The following is a 16,978-nucleotide window of genomic DNA, read 5'->3' as shown; positions in this document are numbered from 1 at the left end:
GTGCACTCACCTTCATTCTCCCCACTCGTCTTGAGGCCTTTTGAACCACCCTCTGTACCTTTAGCCTTCTCGGCGTCTTCCTGGGCATCCTCGGCAGGCCCTTTCTCCTCGTCTTCCTCCTCCCCAACATTTTTGTAGTTGGGTCTCTTTTGCACCCGCCTCTTGCCCTTGTGCTTGTTCATCTCAAGGGACCGCTCTAGCGTCTCGGTGGGTTTAATGAAACACCGAATGCTCGGCTTGGCCTGGAAAGTCGAATCAAGACAATGGACAGATTTGAACAGCGGGGTCTCGCTGGCTCCTGTGGAGCTGTCTGAAGGTTTCCGCCCCAAGAAATTCCCTTCAATATAGCAAATTCTATGTCTTCGTTGATCATTACGGCTATTCAGTTCAGTTCAGTTGCTCTGTCGTGTCCGACTCTTTGTAACCCCATGAACTGCGCATGCCAGGCCTCCCTGTCCATCACCAACTCCCGGAGTTCACCCAAATCCATGTCCATTGAGTTGGTGATGCCATCCAACCATCTCATCCTGTCATCACCTTCTCCTCCTGCCCTCAATCTTTCCCAGCATCAGGGTCTTTTCAAATGAGTCAGCTCGTTGTATCATCATTACTATTAAATAATCTAAACAACAGCACCAGCTACCATTTATTTATTGCCCTCAGTCCCAAGTCACTGTGCCCTTGACCCACATCAGCTCCATGCTTCCCAAAGGTCAGAAACACACTTAATACTTTGGTGGTATTTTCTATGTGCCCGAAGCTGTTCTGAGAGCTCTGACTATATTATCTTACTTAACAGTTTACAAAACCCCCAGAGAATAGTACTGTTGTTATGCTCAAGTTATGCTCAGATGAGGAAATAGAAGTTCAGAGATGTTACACGACCCACCCAAGGCCACACAGCCAGGAGGTGACAGAGTGGGATTCAAAACCACTTACAATCTGCACAATTTATGTCTTAACCACAGCGCACTGATGTCATTGTTAACTTTCAATTTAAATATATTTATTTTAAGAGGAACTATATATCACAACAGAAATGAAACACCAGTGTGTCTTCCTAATATAAAAATAGAAAAGAAAAAGCAAGCTGAGTTGGATATAACCAGATTGCTGGCTCTCTTTAGAAGGGGAGCCTAACAAGTATGAGCAATGAGTTAAAGCTCATCCCCAAAGGAAACCTGCCCCCAAGGAAGAGGTTTTTCCCTAAAAAGCCCGAAGGTTTCTAAAAGAAAAGAAAAAGGCCTGTGTGTCACCACAGTTCAGACCCTGCAGTGTGGAAAACACAGCTGTGTCTCAGTCCTTACAGCAACCATGAGATATAGGGATTATCAATACCATTTTACAGACAAGAAAATGAGGCCCAGAAGGGCTAGGTGACTTGCCCAACATCACACAGTTACTGGCTGCAGAGTCAGAATCTGGGCTCTCGATCCTGCGAGAGCCCAATCCCAAAGCCCCAGGCTCTTCTAAAACATGTAAATTATTATATGTGAAACGAATTGCCAGTCCAGGTTGGATGCATGAGACAGGGTGCTCGGGGCTGGTGCACTGGGATGACCCAGAGGGATGGGATGGGGAGGGAGGCGGGAGGGGGGTTCAGGATGGGGAACACATGTACACCCATGGCGGAGTCAAGTCAATGTATGGCAAAACCAATACGATGTTGTAAAGTAAAATAAATAAATAAAGAAAATTTTAAAAGTAAATAAATAAAGTAATAGTGCCTCACCAGGAGCTCAAGTTCAGGTCCCCGCTTAGCACTCTTTAAATAGTGTTTATATGCAAATGAACCAGGTCCAGAAAGGAGCAAGGACCAAAACTTGTCCCTCATCTGTTCAGGCCAGGATTCTGATGGAAGAGTTTTTCCCTCTGCAGGGTCCAGGTGATATCCAGACATCACTTTGTCATTGAAAAACAGAAACGTTTTAAAGCAAATTTTTCCATTATCTCAATTTGGTCTATCCATCTGAATTTACCCCAAACAGCCACCTACTGTCTTCCGGGGTCCACTGTACCCTGCCAACAAGCGGAATGTGCTCCAAGAACGCAGATTAATTTCAATAATGCTCAAAACAAAACCTAATTGAAAGTTAAATTAGCATCCAAATCCAGACATTAATTTTTATTTACCTAGTTTGGATTATTCATCCACAAAAACGACAGATAAAATTGAGACATGATTTAACTGTCCAGGAAACCCAGACAGTGCGTTACAGATGCCAAGAACAGAGACCAGAGACGGGAGCGTTCTGGGCGCGCACCTCTTGACAGACAGCATCCATCAGAGCCCACTTAGGAGGCTGTGCGACGGAACGCAGCCCTGGATGCTACTCACCCTCTCTGGGAGGACCCAGACCTTCCTCTGGTAGGTTAGGGCCCCGAGATGAAGCGACTGCTTCCTCTGATTATCACTCACTCCTAGGGAATTACACAGCACGCCGCACGCTACCGAAGCTTTCAGAAACAGAAAAGTGAGACCCCACGCAGAGCAGAACACCACTCGGTTAGAAGCTGAGAGCAGAAATTCACACGGATGGATGCAGACGGCACTCGCTGAGCTCTGGGTGGGCTCAGATGTCCAGGACAACCAGCCGCCCTAGGACAGGAGGAGCGGTGCATAAGGTCCAGGGCTGGTCAGGGTGCGGGGAACGCAGCTGGGACCTTTGTGAGCAGTGAGGCCTCTCTCAGCTCCTGGCTCCTTGTCTAAACCATGGGGCAGTAATTCTGGCCTCCTGGAACTAAAGGAAATTGTGGACGGAAAGCTCCTTCAGGCTTCCTGGGCGGCTCTGTGGTAAAGAACCTGCCTGCCAATGCAGAAGACACGGGTTCGATCCCCGATCCAGGAAGATCCCTCATGCCACAGAGCAAATAGGCCTGTGCACCACAACCAGTGAGCCTGTGCTCTAGAGCCCGGGAACCCCAACTGCTGAGGCCATGTGCTGCAGCTACCGCAGCCCATGAGGCTAGAGCCTGTGCTCCCCGAGAAGAGGAGACCCCGCAATGAGGAGCCTGCATACCGCAACCAGAGAGTAGACCTTGCTCTTCGTAACTAGAGAAAAGGCCCATGCAGCGACGAAGATCTACCACAGCCAAAAATAAATAAATTAAAAAAATTTTAAAAGTCACTGGAACCAAAGATATTAATTATTTAAAAAAAAAAGAAAGAGAGAAAGTTCCTTCAGAGCCTGGCCATGCAACAAGCAAACAGTAGACAGTTACCTTCCTGTCCCTGACTTCATGAAAAAAAAAAAAAAATCAACTGTGAAAATGAATTTAGAAACTTTCCAAGGGATCTATTTTTCTTGATGATCAGGTGTTGAGGAGGAAAGAGGGGGAAGGATGCTTACCAGGGAAATTTCAAACCTTTAAAACACAACCTACCCAGTAAGTAGCTGGAAATAACCTAAATGTCCATCAAAAGGGGATTGGTTGGGTAATTATGGTCTGTCTATAGAGTGGGAATCCACATGGATATAAAAAGACTGAAGTCTTTTTATACCTAGATCTACTGATGAAGAAACAACCTCCGGATAAAAAAGATGCAAGAACTGGGAACAAAGCAGGGTCCCTTTTAAGGTAAAGCTTTATGATGGTGTAAACACAGCTTTTCCTGGAAAGCTGCACAGGAATGTACTAGAATTTCCTGTTTGGGGAAACAAACAAGGTGGGACATGCACTCAAAAGTTTTTCATTTCTGTATCTTTCTGTCTGGTTTGAAATTTCGAACCATGTATGCAAGTTCACTTTTCCAAATATTCAACAGGGATCATATGGACATTGGGGTTGGAGATTTTATTTTCTTCTATATTTAAAAAGCCTGATTTTTTTTTTTTTTTTTTTTGCTTAATAATTTAATAACATCAAGATCCCATAAGGGCTTTCCTGGTGGCTCAGTGGTAAAGAATTCACCTGCTAATGCAGGAGAGACAGGTTCGATCCCTGATCTGGGAAGATGCACATGCCACAGAGCAACGAAGCCCGTGTGTCATAACTATTGAGCCTGTACTCTAGAGTCTGTGCTCCACAATAACAGAAGCCACCCCACTGAGAAGCCTGCACACCATAAGAAAAATCCATGCAGCAACAAAGACCCAGCAGTTAAAAATAAGTAAAATTATTTTTAATAAAAGATCCAATTGTTACCATGGAGAGGCTGATGGTGGTTGGGAAGTGTGGGCTGGGATTGGTATCATTCCGGCTGTTTCTCACAAGGGCCTCTGGCTGCCAGGCCTCCCAGGAATCTTCATGTTCCACTGGACAACTCCAGATGACCTTTCTCCCAGAAAGCCCCTGAGAGAAGAGCCATCTCATGCCCCAGTGAGCTCTCCCCCTAATCCAGGTGTCTGGACCAGAGCAGGCCTTGATGGGCTGCTGAATGGTGGCCTGTACCAAACTACATCCAACGTGATGGAGAGATCAAGAAGAAGTAAACAAGAAAGTTTGGGGGCGAGGGGTGGCGGATGAAGAAAGGAGCCTAAGACCTCAGTAGCTGAACCTAGTGCAAGAGCCTGCACCATGGGACCAACCAGAAGAAATGGGAAAGCCCCCCTTCAGAGTCAAAAACCGGAAGGCCTTTGGGTTTATCTTCCCATAAAGAAAGAACAGCACGCATGTCTCGGAGACAAGCCTCCTGCATACAAGGTCTACATTTCCCAAAGGCCAAAGGCTCCTGTTTCACCCACCGAGGGCTCACCTCACAGGGCCCTGGAACCTGAGCAACAGAAGGAGTGGAGTCATGGGATCCTCCTTGCTGACTCCAAGATGCCTGTACCCAAGTGGGGGATGCAGGAGGGGGGCTGTGGGCTCCATGGCTGCACGTTTAGGCTGGCTTCTGGGGTCAGAGGCAGCTGAAGGCCAGAAATGTGATTTCAAGGGTGACCTAGAGGTCTAAGTTCTCCTGAGAGCGTCTGCCCCCACCTGCTGGTTAATGACACCTTCCACCAACCTGCCTGCCTCCAACCTTTGGTCCTTGCTTCAAAGTTAAATACTGGAGAAAAGTGACTCCCCCAGGGGTCAGTGATAACTAAGGCCTCTCAGGGGCTGTGGGATCTGAGAACAGGGTCTGCAAGGACAGCGAGAAGGTCAGGAGGAAGGACTGAAACCTGCAAGGCCCAGGCTTCTGAGTGGAGAAGGAGAGGCAGAATCACTGATGCCACAGAGGGCAAACAGAACGTCCTCCACTAGGTCTGGGTGTGCCCCTTGGAAAGGCCCCAACACACCACGCACCAGAAGACTCCCGACACACACCGCACGAGAAAGACCCCATGTGATCAACCAATCAAGGGTTCCATTTACAGTTAAAAAACTGTCGACTCAAAACAGGTACATGTACACCAGGTTTTCCTGAGTGGACAGATATTGACCAGTGACAGCACACAGAGCAAGGTCTGCAAGGACACACAAACTGAAAACGGTGGTTCCTTTGCAGGAAGACCTTGAGGTCGGGGGACTTTCACTTTCTACTGTAGGCACTTCTGCATCATTCAGGTGTTTAGCAGTGCTGTTTAACTGTAAAGAATGCCTTTAAAGAATGTACCTAATGCCACCAAATTGTATACTTAAAAATGGTACTTGCTGTAGGTATTTCACAATTGAACAACAACAAAAAAACCCAGCTTTTTAAAAGGCCCCTCTGGAAGTCAGAATGGTGATTCGCTGGTGGAAGGGGCAGGGGTGGGGGTGGGGTGCTGGTTATAGACTGAGGAGGAGCTGCAGGGGACGTCAGAGGCGTTATTCTCTTGACCTGAATCACAAGCTTCCCCCACGATCTGAAAGTAGAGCAGTCCTACGAGACCTTCCGTGAGCCAGGACGAAGTGAAGAAGCTATTACCTTAGGACACACCTTGCTGACAGGCACACAGGCTAAACGGGGATGAAGCACAGATGCTCACAGACTCAGCTCAAAGCTCCAGGCCTCGACCCTGAGGTGCTGACGGTGGTGGGGCTGCTCAGGAGGCGCGTGTACACCTGTACACACGAATGTAACCACTGCTCCAAAGCCATCAAGCAGTACAGCGAAGATCACTGCACTTTTATGCACTTTACTCATGTTATTTCTCAATTTAAAAACTGTTTACCAAGAGGATTTCCAGTGAATTCAGATTGTCGCAATGCCCTAAATACAAGCGAGGAGCAAATTAGATGATGTGGGGAGCTGGCTTCGGGGCAGTCGCCAGCTGGGTTGAGCCCGGGCTAGACCCCGGGCGCTGGGCTGGAGCTCACAGTCCAGCCAGGAGTTGTGAGGCACTGCTGTGCGTGCCACTAGCACGGACACCCTGGGGGCACGGAGGAAGGCGTGGGGAACCGTGCCAGGACAGGGGCAGGTGGGCGGGGGTGGCGGGGCGCACTGGAGAGGCCTGTGTGGAGAAGGAAATGACTAGTCCGAGGCGTGAGTGTGAGCAGTTTACTGGAACACTCGGGAGGAGAGGAGAACATTGAGCAGGGCGGCTCAGAGCTCCGGGCAGTCACCTTTAGTTCTGTCACGGCAGGGCCACCTGGAGCTGGCGTGCCGGTGACAGTGGGGGTGCCCGGGGACAGTGTGCCGGGCCAGCCCCTAGGCGGCGGCCGCTGGGCCGGCCAGGTTCACAAGAAGGCGTTCACGATGCTCACGTCCTGGAAGAGCTGTCCGGGGCCCCTGCCGCGGCACAGATGACCTGCTGAGTGGGTGTTCTGGGGCTCCTCAGTGACGGAGGAGGGAGTGGGGAGGCAGCATGGGGACAAGAGGCAGGCCAGGGAAGAAATCTGACTGAGAAGGAAAGGTGAGGGAAAGAGGCTGGAGGCTAGGGGCAGGTAAGGAAAAGGGCGGGTGACGTGGCCTGGAATTCTGTCTGGATCTGTGGGAGCTGTTATCATGGTCAAGCTGAGAGAGGCACCTCCAGGCTCTCCCAGGCCTAGCCCGCTCACTTTCTGAGGACGCAACTAGCATCCTTCTGGTTCAAACAGCTCTGCTAAGGGACTTGGGAACCAGGAGACAGATTTTCCCCTAAAAAAAAGGAGGCAGGTCATGAGGACTAACCAAAAAAACCACGAAACGTGAGGGCAAACCTGAGCCCAGATCTCAGACCCGCTTGTTGGCCGAGTGAGCCTCACCCAATGAGCCTCAGTTCCTGTGTCTGAAAAACAGGGACAGCAGCAACTCCATCAATGCCACCATCAGGCTGAAATGAGGTGCTGAACACAAAAATGCCAGCCTGACCTCTGCCACAAAGAGGCACAAAAAAGCCAGCACGACGTCTGCCACAAAGAGGCACTCTAGAGATACTTATTCACCTTCCACCCCCTGGCAAATAGATCACTTGGATGGGAGAGCTGGTAGGGGAGGGAGGTCTACCTTTTTAAAACCAATCAAACTAGCAACTTTCTGTTTGCTGGCTTCCTAGTTTGTGAGTGGCTTAGACTCGGCTCCCCAAAGTGCTCCTCGGCTCTTCCCTGGCCTCCAGCCTCGGGGGGCTGGGCCTGCTGGATGTTCAGTACAAAGGCAAGGTGAGTGGGCCTGGAGTGGGGCCTAAGGGGCACTGGAGTGGTCGGAGCCCCGCTTGCTGGCCCACACACCCTGCCCGCGGCCTTCTCCCCTTTGGGCCTCAGTTTCCACGTGCATCACATGAGCCTCATGTTGACACTTTCCCCACAGGGCTCCTGTGAGGTGCCTAGGGGTAGTAGCACACTTCCCTGTTTTGTTTTTCCAGGTAATTATAGCCGTTACCAACACCCAGTGAGCATAGGAAGCAAGCCCAGAGATGCTGTGGGCACTTGACATATATTGATGGGCTCATTTATCCTCCTAATGACAGAGGCGGGGGGTGGGGGCTGCTGAGGGGAGGGACTTGCCCCAGGTCACTGCTCTGGAGAGGCAGAGTGGGTTTGAACCCGGGAAGCGAAGCTTCGGCGCCCCCCACCCCACCACATGCTCAACCATTCTGCTGCCAAGCTCAAGCGTTCACCCCCACCCACAAGCACCGGCAGAGCCTCGCCGTGTGGGGCCAGCCTCTCAAAAGGAGGATGTAAAGACCCTGCCATGCCTGAGTCACACTGCCCAGAGGAGCAGGCAGCCCTGCCTGGGGACAGTCCACACATCACATCACTTTTCGGGTGGCCCTCTGACCCGACGGGCATTAGGGATGCGCATGCTTAGTCGCTCAGTCATGCCCGATTCTTTGTGACCCCATGAACTGTAGCCCACCAGGCAAGAATACTGGAATGGGTTGCCATTTCCTTCTCCAGGGGATCTTCCTGACCCAGGCATCAAACCTGCATCTCCTGGGTCTCCTGCACTGGCAGGCGGATTCTTTACCTCTAAGCTACCAGGGAAGCCACACAATGCGCAATTTTTTCCCATTTTTGCCTCAGAGGCACAGAGCTCCAAACGTCATGGTGGGTGGGGGGGTGAGTTCATGGTGACTTGGGTTTATGGCCACTATAACCAACAGCACGTGGCTTTGCAACCAGCTGCACAGGGAAGCAGGGTCGCGAATCGCCACCAAGCAACCCTACACTCACTCCAGAACAAGGAGATCAGCAAGCAAACGTCAGATGGAATCAACTCTGGGGTGAGTTGATTTCTCGTTTTGCTACAGTGACCAAAAAAGATTTTTTGTTTTGCTACAGTGACCTCAGGATCCCTCTAGCCTTGAGACAGTGTTCTTGGGGTTTCTCTGGAGTGCCATCAAGGAAATCAAGGCTCCTTTCATGTTTGATATGGAACACGGAATTGCTCTGCATGCAATGCAGGAGAATCGGGCCTCAACTTGCAGCGAGGGGGAAGTCTCATGGTTTTTCTCGAGTTGCGGCGGGAACCTGGGTTATATTCTCGAGTTACGACGGGGATGGCCCTTCCAAACACGTGTTTGTTCAGCGACGTCGGGACTCCTGCCTAGTTGCGAGAGACACCTCGAGGCTTGGCAGGGCAATTGGGACGCCTCTCCAGCTGAGGCAGGAGACCAAGTGTCCCTTTCCACGTGCCACAGGGATCCTGGGACTCCTATCACGTTTCAAGAGGAGTCAGGCATCGTCTCCTTTTGAAGCATTGATCTCCGCGTACCTCTCGAGTTTTCAAAGGATGTGAGGCCTCCGGTCGCGATGAGGCGGAGAACTAGGTCTTTCTCTGTGGTCTCCACAGGGGATTCAGACATCCTTTCGTCTTGGGAGATGCAAGACGAGCCTGCATTCAAGTCACTGCAGGGATATCCGGCCATATCCGGCCTATGGGTGTGTGTGGTGCATGCCAAACTCTGAGTGACGTGGCTGCTGAGCCAAAGCCCACACACGCGTCCAGGATGTACAGCTGCAGCAACGTCGGTGGGGCGACTGGGCAGCACGGCCAAGCTTAACGGGGAAAATAAAACCCGAGGCGGGCAAAACATGAAGAGGTGACAGGCCACTTCCATTAACAAGAGGAGCCTGGCTTTCTTCCCCACAATCGGCCAACTATTAGCGAGTGTCGTAGTGGCTGAGGCATCATCCAAAGCAGGGCCTATTTGTCTGGAATCGGAGCTCAGAGGCCTCACGCTGCGCGCGCGCACGCACACACACACACACACACACACACACACACACACACACAAGAGCTCAGAGGCCTCACGCTGCACACACACACACACACACCCGGCGCTGGCCTCTGTGGGAACCAGCTGGTCATGCTGAGATGGTGCTGGGACTACTTAGAAAGCAGCCCACTCCCCGGCCTTCCCCAACCCTGACCAACTTCTCTATCGCTCTCAACCAAGCACTGCCTAGTCTGGCCCTCTGATGCTGCATCTAGCACTCCATGAAAAGCTAATAAATGCTTGCTGCGTGAATTAATCCCAAGATATTAATCTCAAAATATTTATGATTGAAAAGGCATGTTCAACACTCAGGCAAAATAAAATATCTTATCATCTGGTGAAACAGTAATAAACCAAGCACTTGGCTGGTGTTGCTTGAGGAGGAATATGACTACATCTTGTTCTGTAGAAAAAAACATAATGAATTGTGAAATAGTGGTGACTCTCAGTGACCTGAAACATTCGGCCCAGAACCCTAATCTCATGCTAAATTGGAGCGCATCACTGCAGATGGTGGCAGAAGAGCCAGAAGCAGAAGAAGCCTGGGGACTTGAGGCTGGACGCCTGCAACCACCTGTCGGCAAATTGCTGAGCGCACAGAGAGGGAAGTGACCGGGGGACCTTGTTCTCATCGACGTGCAGCCCCCTAGCCACCACGCAACTGAAGCACACACATCCCTACCCCAGCAAAACCCAGTTTCCTGGATGGAGGACTCTGGCTGACCCTAGGATGGATTTCCTTGCTCATTAGAGATTTGGTGCTCGCGTCCCTGTTGAGATGGGCTATTTCAAGATAACTGAAGTTTCCTGCAGGAACTATGCTAAACACCACGCACTCCCGGGTTAGGGTGTTCCCACTTCCCTCAGTGTAAACTTCCGAGGGCTCCAATGGCTTGAAAGGTGCATCTGCTTCGGACCCTCATTCCCCACCCCACAGCTCACCCCCATCACACTCTGCCTCACCACGCTGCTCTCTGCTGTTCCTGGCACACCAGGCACACTCCTGCCTCAGGGCCTTTGCACTGGCTGTGCTTTCTGGCCCAAATGCTCTTCCCCCAGACTTCTACATGACTCACTCCCTCATTTCCTTAAAATCTGTGCTCCCCTGTCACCTTCCCCTTGAGGCTACCCTAAGGAGAGGTGCGCCCCCCAGCCCCAGAGCACACCCCCTCCCTTCTCTGCTTCACTGCAGCTGCTTTTCCTGAGTTTGTCTCACATCCGAAGACGCTCTTTGTTGGTGTTCAGTCACTTAGTCGTGTCCAACTGAGACACCATGGACTGCAGCACGCCAGGCCTCCCTGTCCTTCACCGTCTCCCAGAGCTTACTCAAACTCATGTCCATTGAGTCAGTGATGCCATCCAACCATCTCATCTTCTGCCACCCCCTTCTCCTCCTGCCTTCAATCTTTCCCAGAATCAGGGTCTTTTCAAAAGAGTCGGCTCTTTACATCAGGTGGCCAAAGTACTGGAGCTTCAGCTTCAGTCCTCCCAGTGAATACTCAGAGTTGATTTCCTTTAGGATTGACTGGTTTGATCTTGCTGTCCAAGGGACTTGCCAGAGTCTTCTCTGCTCTGCTGTTCACTATAGTTTCACAGTTCCTCTCTCTCCTCCCACTACAAGAGAAGCTCCCGGAGGTTAGGGGGTCTTTGTTTTGTTCCTGGTGTCTCTTCAGTGCCTAGAACAGTGGCTGGCACACACCCAGTAATTATGCTTTGAATAGATGAATAAACAACTTGAATCCAGCTTCAAGGAGCTCAGAATCTAGTTAAAAAACTCAAAAGCCCAAAGGGACTTGCCTGCTGATAAACATGAAGCCCCAGGGCACAGAAGTGGTAGGTGCCCTCCTCTTCCTGTCCCCACCCTCGATTTTCCTGATTTCAGCTGAAATCTGGAAAAAATGCAGACTAGGGGAGGTCTCCATTCAGCTGGGTGTGGGCACTGCCTCACCCCTCTGAGCCATTTCCAACCCGGTGGCCACCCCAGCCCGTTCCGGGTCATGCTGCCAGGCAGACAGAAGAGCTAGCTGAGTCCTGAGTCACAGAACCTTCTCCACGACCCCCTCCACCCCTGCTTCGCCCACTGTGTTTTGCCTTGCTTGTCAGCTCCTCCAGGCCGTGGCCATCCCTTCTCTGCTCCCTAGAGCAGGACTTAGCCCCTCAGGTCAGTCACCCATGTGGCTGCATGTCTCCAAGAGCCTCCATGCACGGGGCTTCGGACAGTTGTGCAGCCTCTGCTTCCACAGGAAAGAAGGGAGAGGCGATGGGTCCTACGTGGGACATGCTGCACCCTGGATTCTCTCTGCTTCTATCACATCCCCTCGCCGGCGAGCCATGCTGCCACACGCAGGACCCTGCAGGCAGCGGACGCGCCTGGGAGCTGTAATTCTACTGAGAGCTGACGGGCTGGACCACGGCAGACCCACCAAAAGGGAGAATGCACAAGAGTCCAGTCCTTTGTGTGAGTGCTTGCAACTGTGCCAGCTAAGGCCCTTGATTTATACATACCAGTCTATTTTTTCCCTTTGGAGTCCCCGATCCACACTCCAGAAGCCGATCTCTTTCAGGAAGAATGTGTGTGCTCTGGTACCAGCATCGGTTGCCATGGGGGTCACAGGTAAGGTCAGGGGCACAGAAGATGCGGGGGAACTGCAATCCCAGCTGCAGGGGGCTCTTCCACCAGATGCATTCAGTCCCCAGCGGGGGCTTCATTGCCATCTGATCCAAGCCTGGGTTCGAAGGCCGGCTGTGCAGCCGTGAGCCAAGCCAGTGATGAGGGACGCTCTGCTCCTGCAAACTCACATGCCAGAGAAGCCCAGTCGCCATTCCCTCAGCTTCAGGCTCCACGTGCCACATCCCGGCGGAGCCTTCTGCCAGCAGAGGGTCCAGCTCCCAGGGTGGACAGTTATCATGTGGAGAACCGGCGGCCAGCATTTCAGGTGTGTGCTCATCTTTCTGGATCCCCCGAGAATCATCTGGAGACCATCCCAACTGGCTGAACTGGTGCCTACTGCAGGATGGCGGACATCCTCCTTTAGGGACAAACCAGCCTCTTGTGCCCTAGAATTCTCTGTTCCCACTCTGAATTCAGTGCCAGCCAAGCGCGTGAATGTGCACTGACTGGCTGAGCATCTGCACTTTCCAGAGTGGGACCCGGGGCCAGCTGAGCTGCAGGCCCAGCTGCACACAGAGGCTCAGACGCTAACACTACTCGGCGACGTGCAAAACCAGGCCACCATCATTGCTGTCATCATCGTCATTGTGGCCGCCAACACTTGACCCTCTCTGCCCTGTGTCCGCTCACAGGGCGCCTCCCTTTGGGGAGCACTGAGTATGCCTGTGTTAATCACCCCAACAAGGGAGGTAGGGGACGTGGGGCTGTTCTGAAGCCTCAGAAACTCAGAGCACTATCAAGCTAGCATCTGCTAATTAGGCCCTGATGCATGCTAGGCTTTGGAATAAACACTTTGTTGTTCAGTTGCTCAGCTGACTCTTTAGCGACCCCATGGACTGTAGCATGCCAGGCTTCCCTGTCCTTCACTATCTCCTGGAGTTTGCTCAAACTCATGTCCATTGAGACAATGATGCCATCCAACCATCTCATCCTCTGTCACCCCCTTCTCCTCCTGTCTTCACTCTTTCCCAGCATCAGGGTCTTTTCCAATGAGTCGGCTCTTCGCAGCAGGTGGCCAAAGGACTGGAGCTTCAGCTTTAGCATCAGTCCTTCCAGGGAGCACTTTACAGAGCCTAGCAGGTTCCAGTCCATGGGGTCGCAAAGAGATGGACACGACTTAGCGACTGAGCATGTGCTGCATTTAATCCTCCCTGCAAATGCACGGTTGTTATTCTGATTGGAGAGGTGAGGACATGGAAACCCAGAGAGGTGGACGAACTTGCCCCAGACACACCTAGTAAGACAAGCAGCCAGGATTTGAGGGGCCCAGGCAGCCTAGCTCAGAGTCCACTGCACCAGACAGAATGGGGAACCGCCCCCTGAGCAAAGAGAAGGTGCCCTGTGAGGGTCAGGTTCTGAGAGTCAAAAAGAACATCACAGGAGCCCTTGTGACCCTGCCACCAGTTCACCCACTGAGCCGATTGGGGCTGCGGCAAACCCCCAGGCATCTCCGGCCAGCCCCGGGACAGCACAGGCTACACAGGCGTCTCCAAGACAGGATCCCCTGTCCTTGCGGGGGCTGGGGAGCCCAGTGAGGAGGGCAGGGGGCGTGTCCGTCCTGGGCACCAGCGCGTCTCTGCTCAGGGAATGGATGAATGAATGCAAAAACCAAGGAAGCCATTCCACAGAAACCAGGATGAAAAAGTCCCTTCAAAAACAGAAAAGTACCTACAGGTAATGATGCACATCCCATAATCTAATCTGTATGTTCATTTTGCAAAAATAATGAGATACTGGTGGTTTCAGAATGAGTGTTCTCTTACTCTGTTTCCCCTGACAAGAAAACTCTGCTCTGCGTTAGAGTTACAGCCAGAGTTATCCCTTCGTGGGGACCATATGGTTTTAATGCACAGATGAATTCCAATTAGACGTCTATCTAAGCATGCTGATGTGTTTTCAATTTAACCCTAAATTACAGACTTTTCAAGTAACTCTGCTCTCCCCTCTGCTTCTCTCTCTTCAATTTTGGTTTGGTTTTGTGAAAGGTCTGCTGGTAAAATGAAGCAATACCAGTAACTTATCTAACAAATTACGGGAAGGAGAAAGTAGGTTAAAAAAGACCAAGAAACTTAAAACAAGTATGATCAAACCACATCCGAGTCAGGCAGGAAACAATAGGAGTCTGTTCTTGCTTGGAGGGAAGGGAGATAAATCTCACAAGGACTATTGTCAAACAAGTTGTTGATGAGAGAAGCCCTTCCCGAATTTCAACAGCAGTCGTCAAGACACAACAGACTTCGATTTCACATTCAGGGAAAGGTAATAACCGGAAGTAGAAGGCTGACACTTTCACTTGGGCTGGTGAGTTTTTACACACACAGAAGTGTTTCATTTTTAGTTCAGGTGTCTCCGCCAGGAGCACTGTGTGTCTATCACGATGGAGGCGGGAGAAGAGAAGGCTGTTGGGAAAATGAACAAATCTCGGAGATATCTCTGCCGATCAGAGGTTCAACTAAAGTGGGAATCCAGAGCTGAGAGGTTGTCAGCAACTTCCTGCCATTTGCTTTTGCTCTAATTCCAAATGCCACATACCGATGTCAATATCCTGCTTTGTGACACTGTCCTAGAGTTCTGCAAGACGTCACCCCTGGGGAAACTAGGGAAAGGGTACCCGATCACTCTGTTTTATTTCCTGCAACTGTATGTCAATCAATTTCAATGAAAAGCCCTGCAAACCCAAGCACCCCAACAGTCTCTGGGTTCACCTCTTGGAACGCTAAGTCTAACTGCAGTTATCAGCGATCCTGGGGTCTGGAAATCATGCGACAGAACGAAGTCTGAAGGAACCCACTACACTTTCATCTGTTATTAACATGACTGTAGTGTGAGTTACCAGCTGGCTGCGTGGGGACTGGGCAAATCTGATGGCCGACACATGACTCGTCTGATGGGGGCAGGGGGCGGCCTCTGAGAAGCTTCTTACAGCAACACAGGCACAACCGGGATCAGATCTTCAGACTGAAATTGGATTTTCATGTGAAACTTCCCAAATTTTTAAAGTTGGTGGGCGATTTATAAACTTTTCTGTCTAACACTGCGAAGACCAAACCAAACAGTTCTGAGGGCCAGACTGCACCCTGTCAGGCATTTGACAGACACTTTAAATCTATCTTCTCACCATCTCACCACAGCTTTCCCGAGTGGGACTGACATTCGCTGTTCCCTAAATGGGGTAAAATGACTTGCCCAGGGCAACCCCAAGGCTGGAGGGGTCCTCAACAGCCCTGCCTGGAGACCCTACTGATTCTTCACTTAGTGCTCTGTAACTTACTTTCATTCAGCAAAAGAGAGTTTAAGAAAGCTGCAAAGAAACATCTCCAGTGGTATCAACAGTATTAACACTGTCAGCTCCATGTTCTCCAGCCCATGTGTTGTCACATCATGGACCACTAGGGGAATCCTTTCTGTTCAACACTCTTCACCCTCATCACTTCCAAGCTAAATCCTCTCATCAAACACTACTCCTGCTCTTTGGAGCATTTCTAAGACCTGAAATAGTAGCCTTGTTTGTAAGTTTTGACAATGTTCTGCTCCTCCTGCGGAACCGTAAAGACCCGGCCTGACAGGGGCTATTTAGATTTTGTATATTACCAGAACTAGTACAATGCCTGATCCAAAGAAAGGGTGCAATAAATACTTCTTGAACGAATTGAAGAAGGACAAGCCAGAGAGGGGCCATGAAAAGACCTCATTCAATTCAGCTGAACTAACGCCGCCACCAATGAGGACAGAGGTTTCTGGAAACCTTTTCAGAGGTTTTGATTTCCCTTAAAGAGCACAGCAGCCTGGCCAAGACACTGCAAACCAGGAGAAGCAGAAGGGCAGGGGCCTCGTGTAATTGCACCCCACGGAGTTCTGGCCCTTCACGCTCCAGGACCACACTCCACCCACCAGCTCAGATATGACAACAGAGTCGACTGCTCAAGGGTAAGCCCGGCCACTTCACCTGCGCGCCGACTGCCTGAAAACAGGGTTGCAGAGACAGGGCCTTTGTGTGAGCACTGCTCATCTCAGACATGCGCAAGAGTCAACAGCAGATAAGATGCCTGCTCCGAACAGGTAAGGCCTTGGACAAGAGAGAACCGGGAGCAAAGGCCTTCCAAGCACAAATGTGGAGGGAAAGCACAGGGCCCTCTGGGGACCATGCAAGAGGCGCCGGGACACAGTGAGCAGCATGGGAGGCGGGGAGGCAGGCCCGCCAAGCAGGGAAAGCCTCGGGAGAAGTCAACGCCCCAGTGACTGGGGCTTCCCTTCAGCAGAGCACCAAATGCACAAACGTGACAAACCATAAACATGCAGTTCAGGCCACGCTGGTAATCATTTAAAACTTGGGAGTATTGGCCTCAAAATGCAGCTTCAATGGCAACCCACTCCGGTTCTCTTGCCTGGAGAATCCCAGGGACGGCGGAGCCTGGTGGGCTGCTGTCTCTGGGGTCGCATAGAGTCGGACACGACTGACGCGACTTAGCAGCAGCAGCAGCCGCATCTCCAGAGACACGAGAGGACCAGGCCACAGTGTATTTTATCCACATAACTGCAAAAGGACTGCAGGCTGGGGTGAGCTGTAACTGCTCATGAAAGACACATACACTCCCCAATGTGTCACAGTCACCACTGTCCTCTCCCGGGGCCCGTGTCATTCAGATATTCCCTGCCCGGCTTCTGTAGATAGCGGGGCCTGAGACAAAGTATTCTCTCATCCTGCCGCAATAACAGTGCCCCACAGATACACAGCCAGAAGCCCAGAACGGGACGATCCCAA

General features: G+C 51.2%; 1 protein-coding gene across 5 annotated transcripts in view; it reads right to left on the bottom strand.

The window, feature by feature from the left end:
• The window catches only part of CLEC16A (C-type lectin domain containing 16A), a 232,009-nt gene that overhangs the window by 169,816 nt on the left and 45,215 nt on the right, over positions 1–16,978 (bottom strand). For 4 of the 5 annotated variants that reach the window (XM_043914310.1, XM_043914312.1, XM_043914313.1 and 1 more), the window contains exon 10: positions 11–242. In XM_043914310.1, the coding sequence (XP_043770245.1) occupies positions 11–242 (232 nt within the window). The remainder of the gene's footprint in view (positions 1–10; positions 243–16,978) is intronic. The other variant, XM_043914311.1, reaches the window with a different exon arrangement.

Source organism: Cervus elaphus, chromosome 10 (assembly GCF_910594005.1).
Source record: "Cervus elaphus chromosome 10, mCerEla1.1, whole genome shotgun sequence".
NCBI lineage: Eukaryota > Metazoa > Chordata > Mammalia > Artiodactyla > Cervidae > Cervus > Cervus elaphus.
Note: the sequence above shows the minus strand (reverse complement) of the source record. Positions and strands in the feature narration are given on the sequence as shown.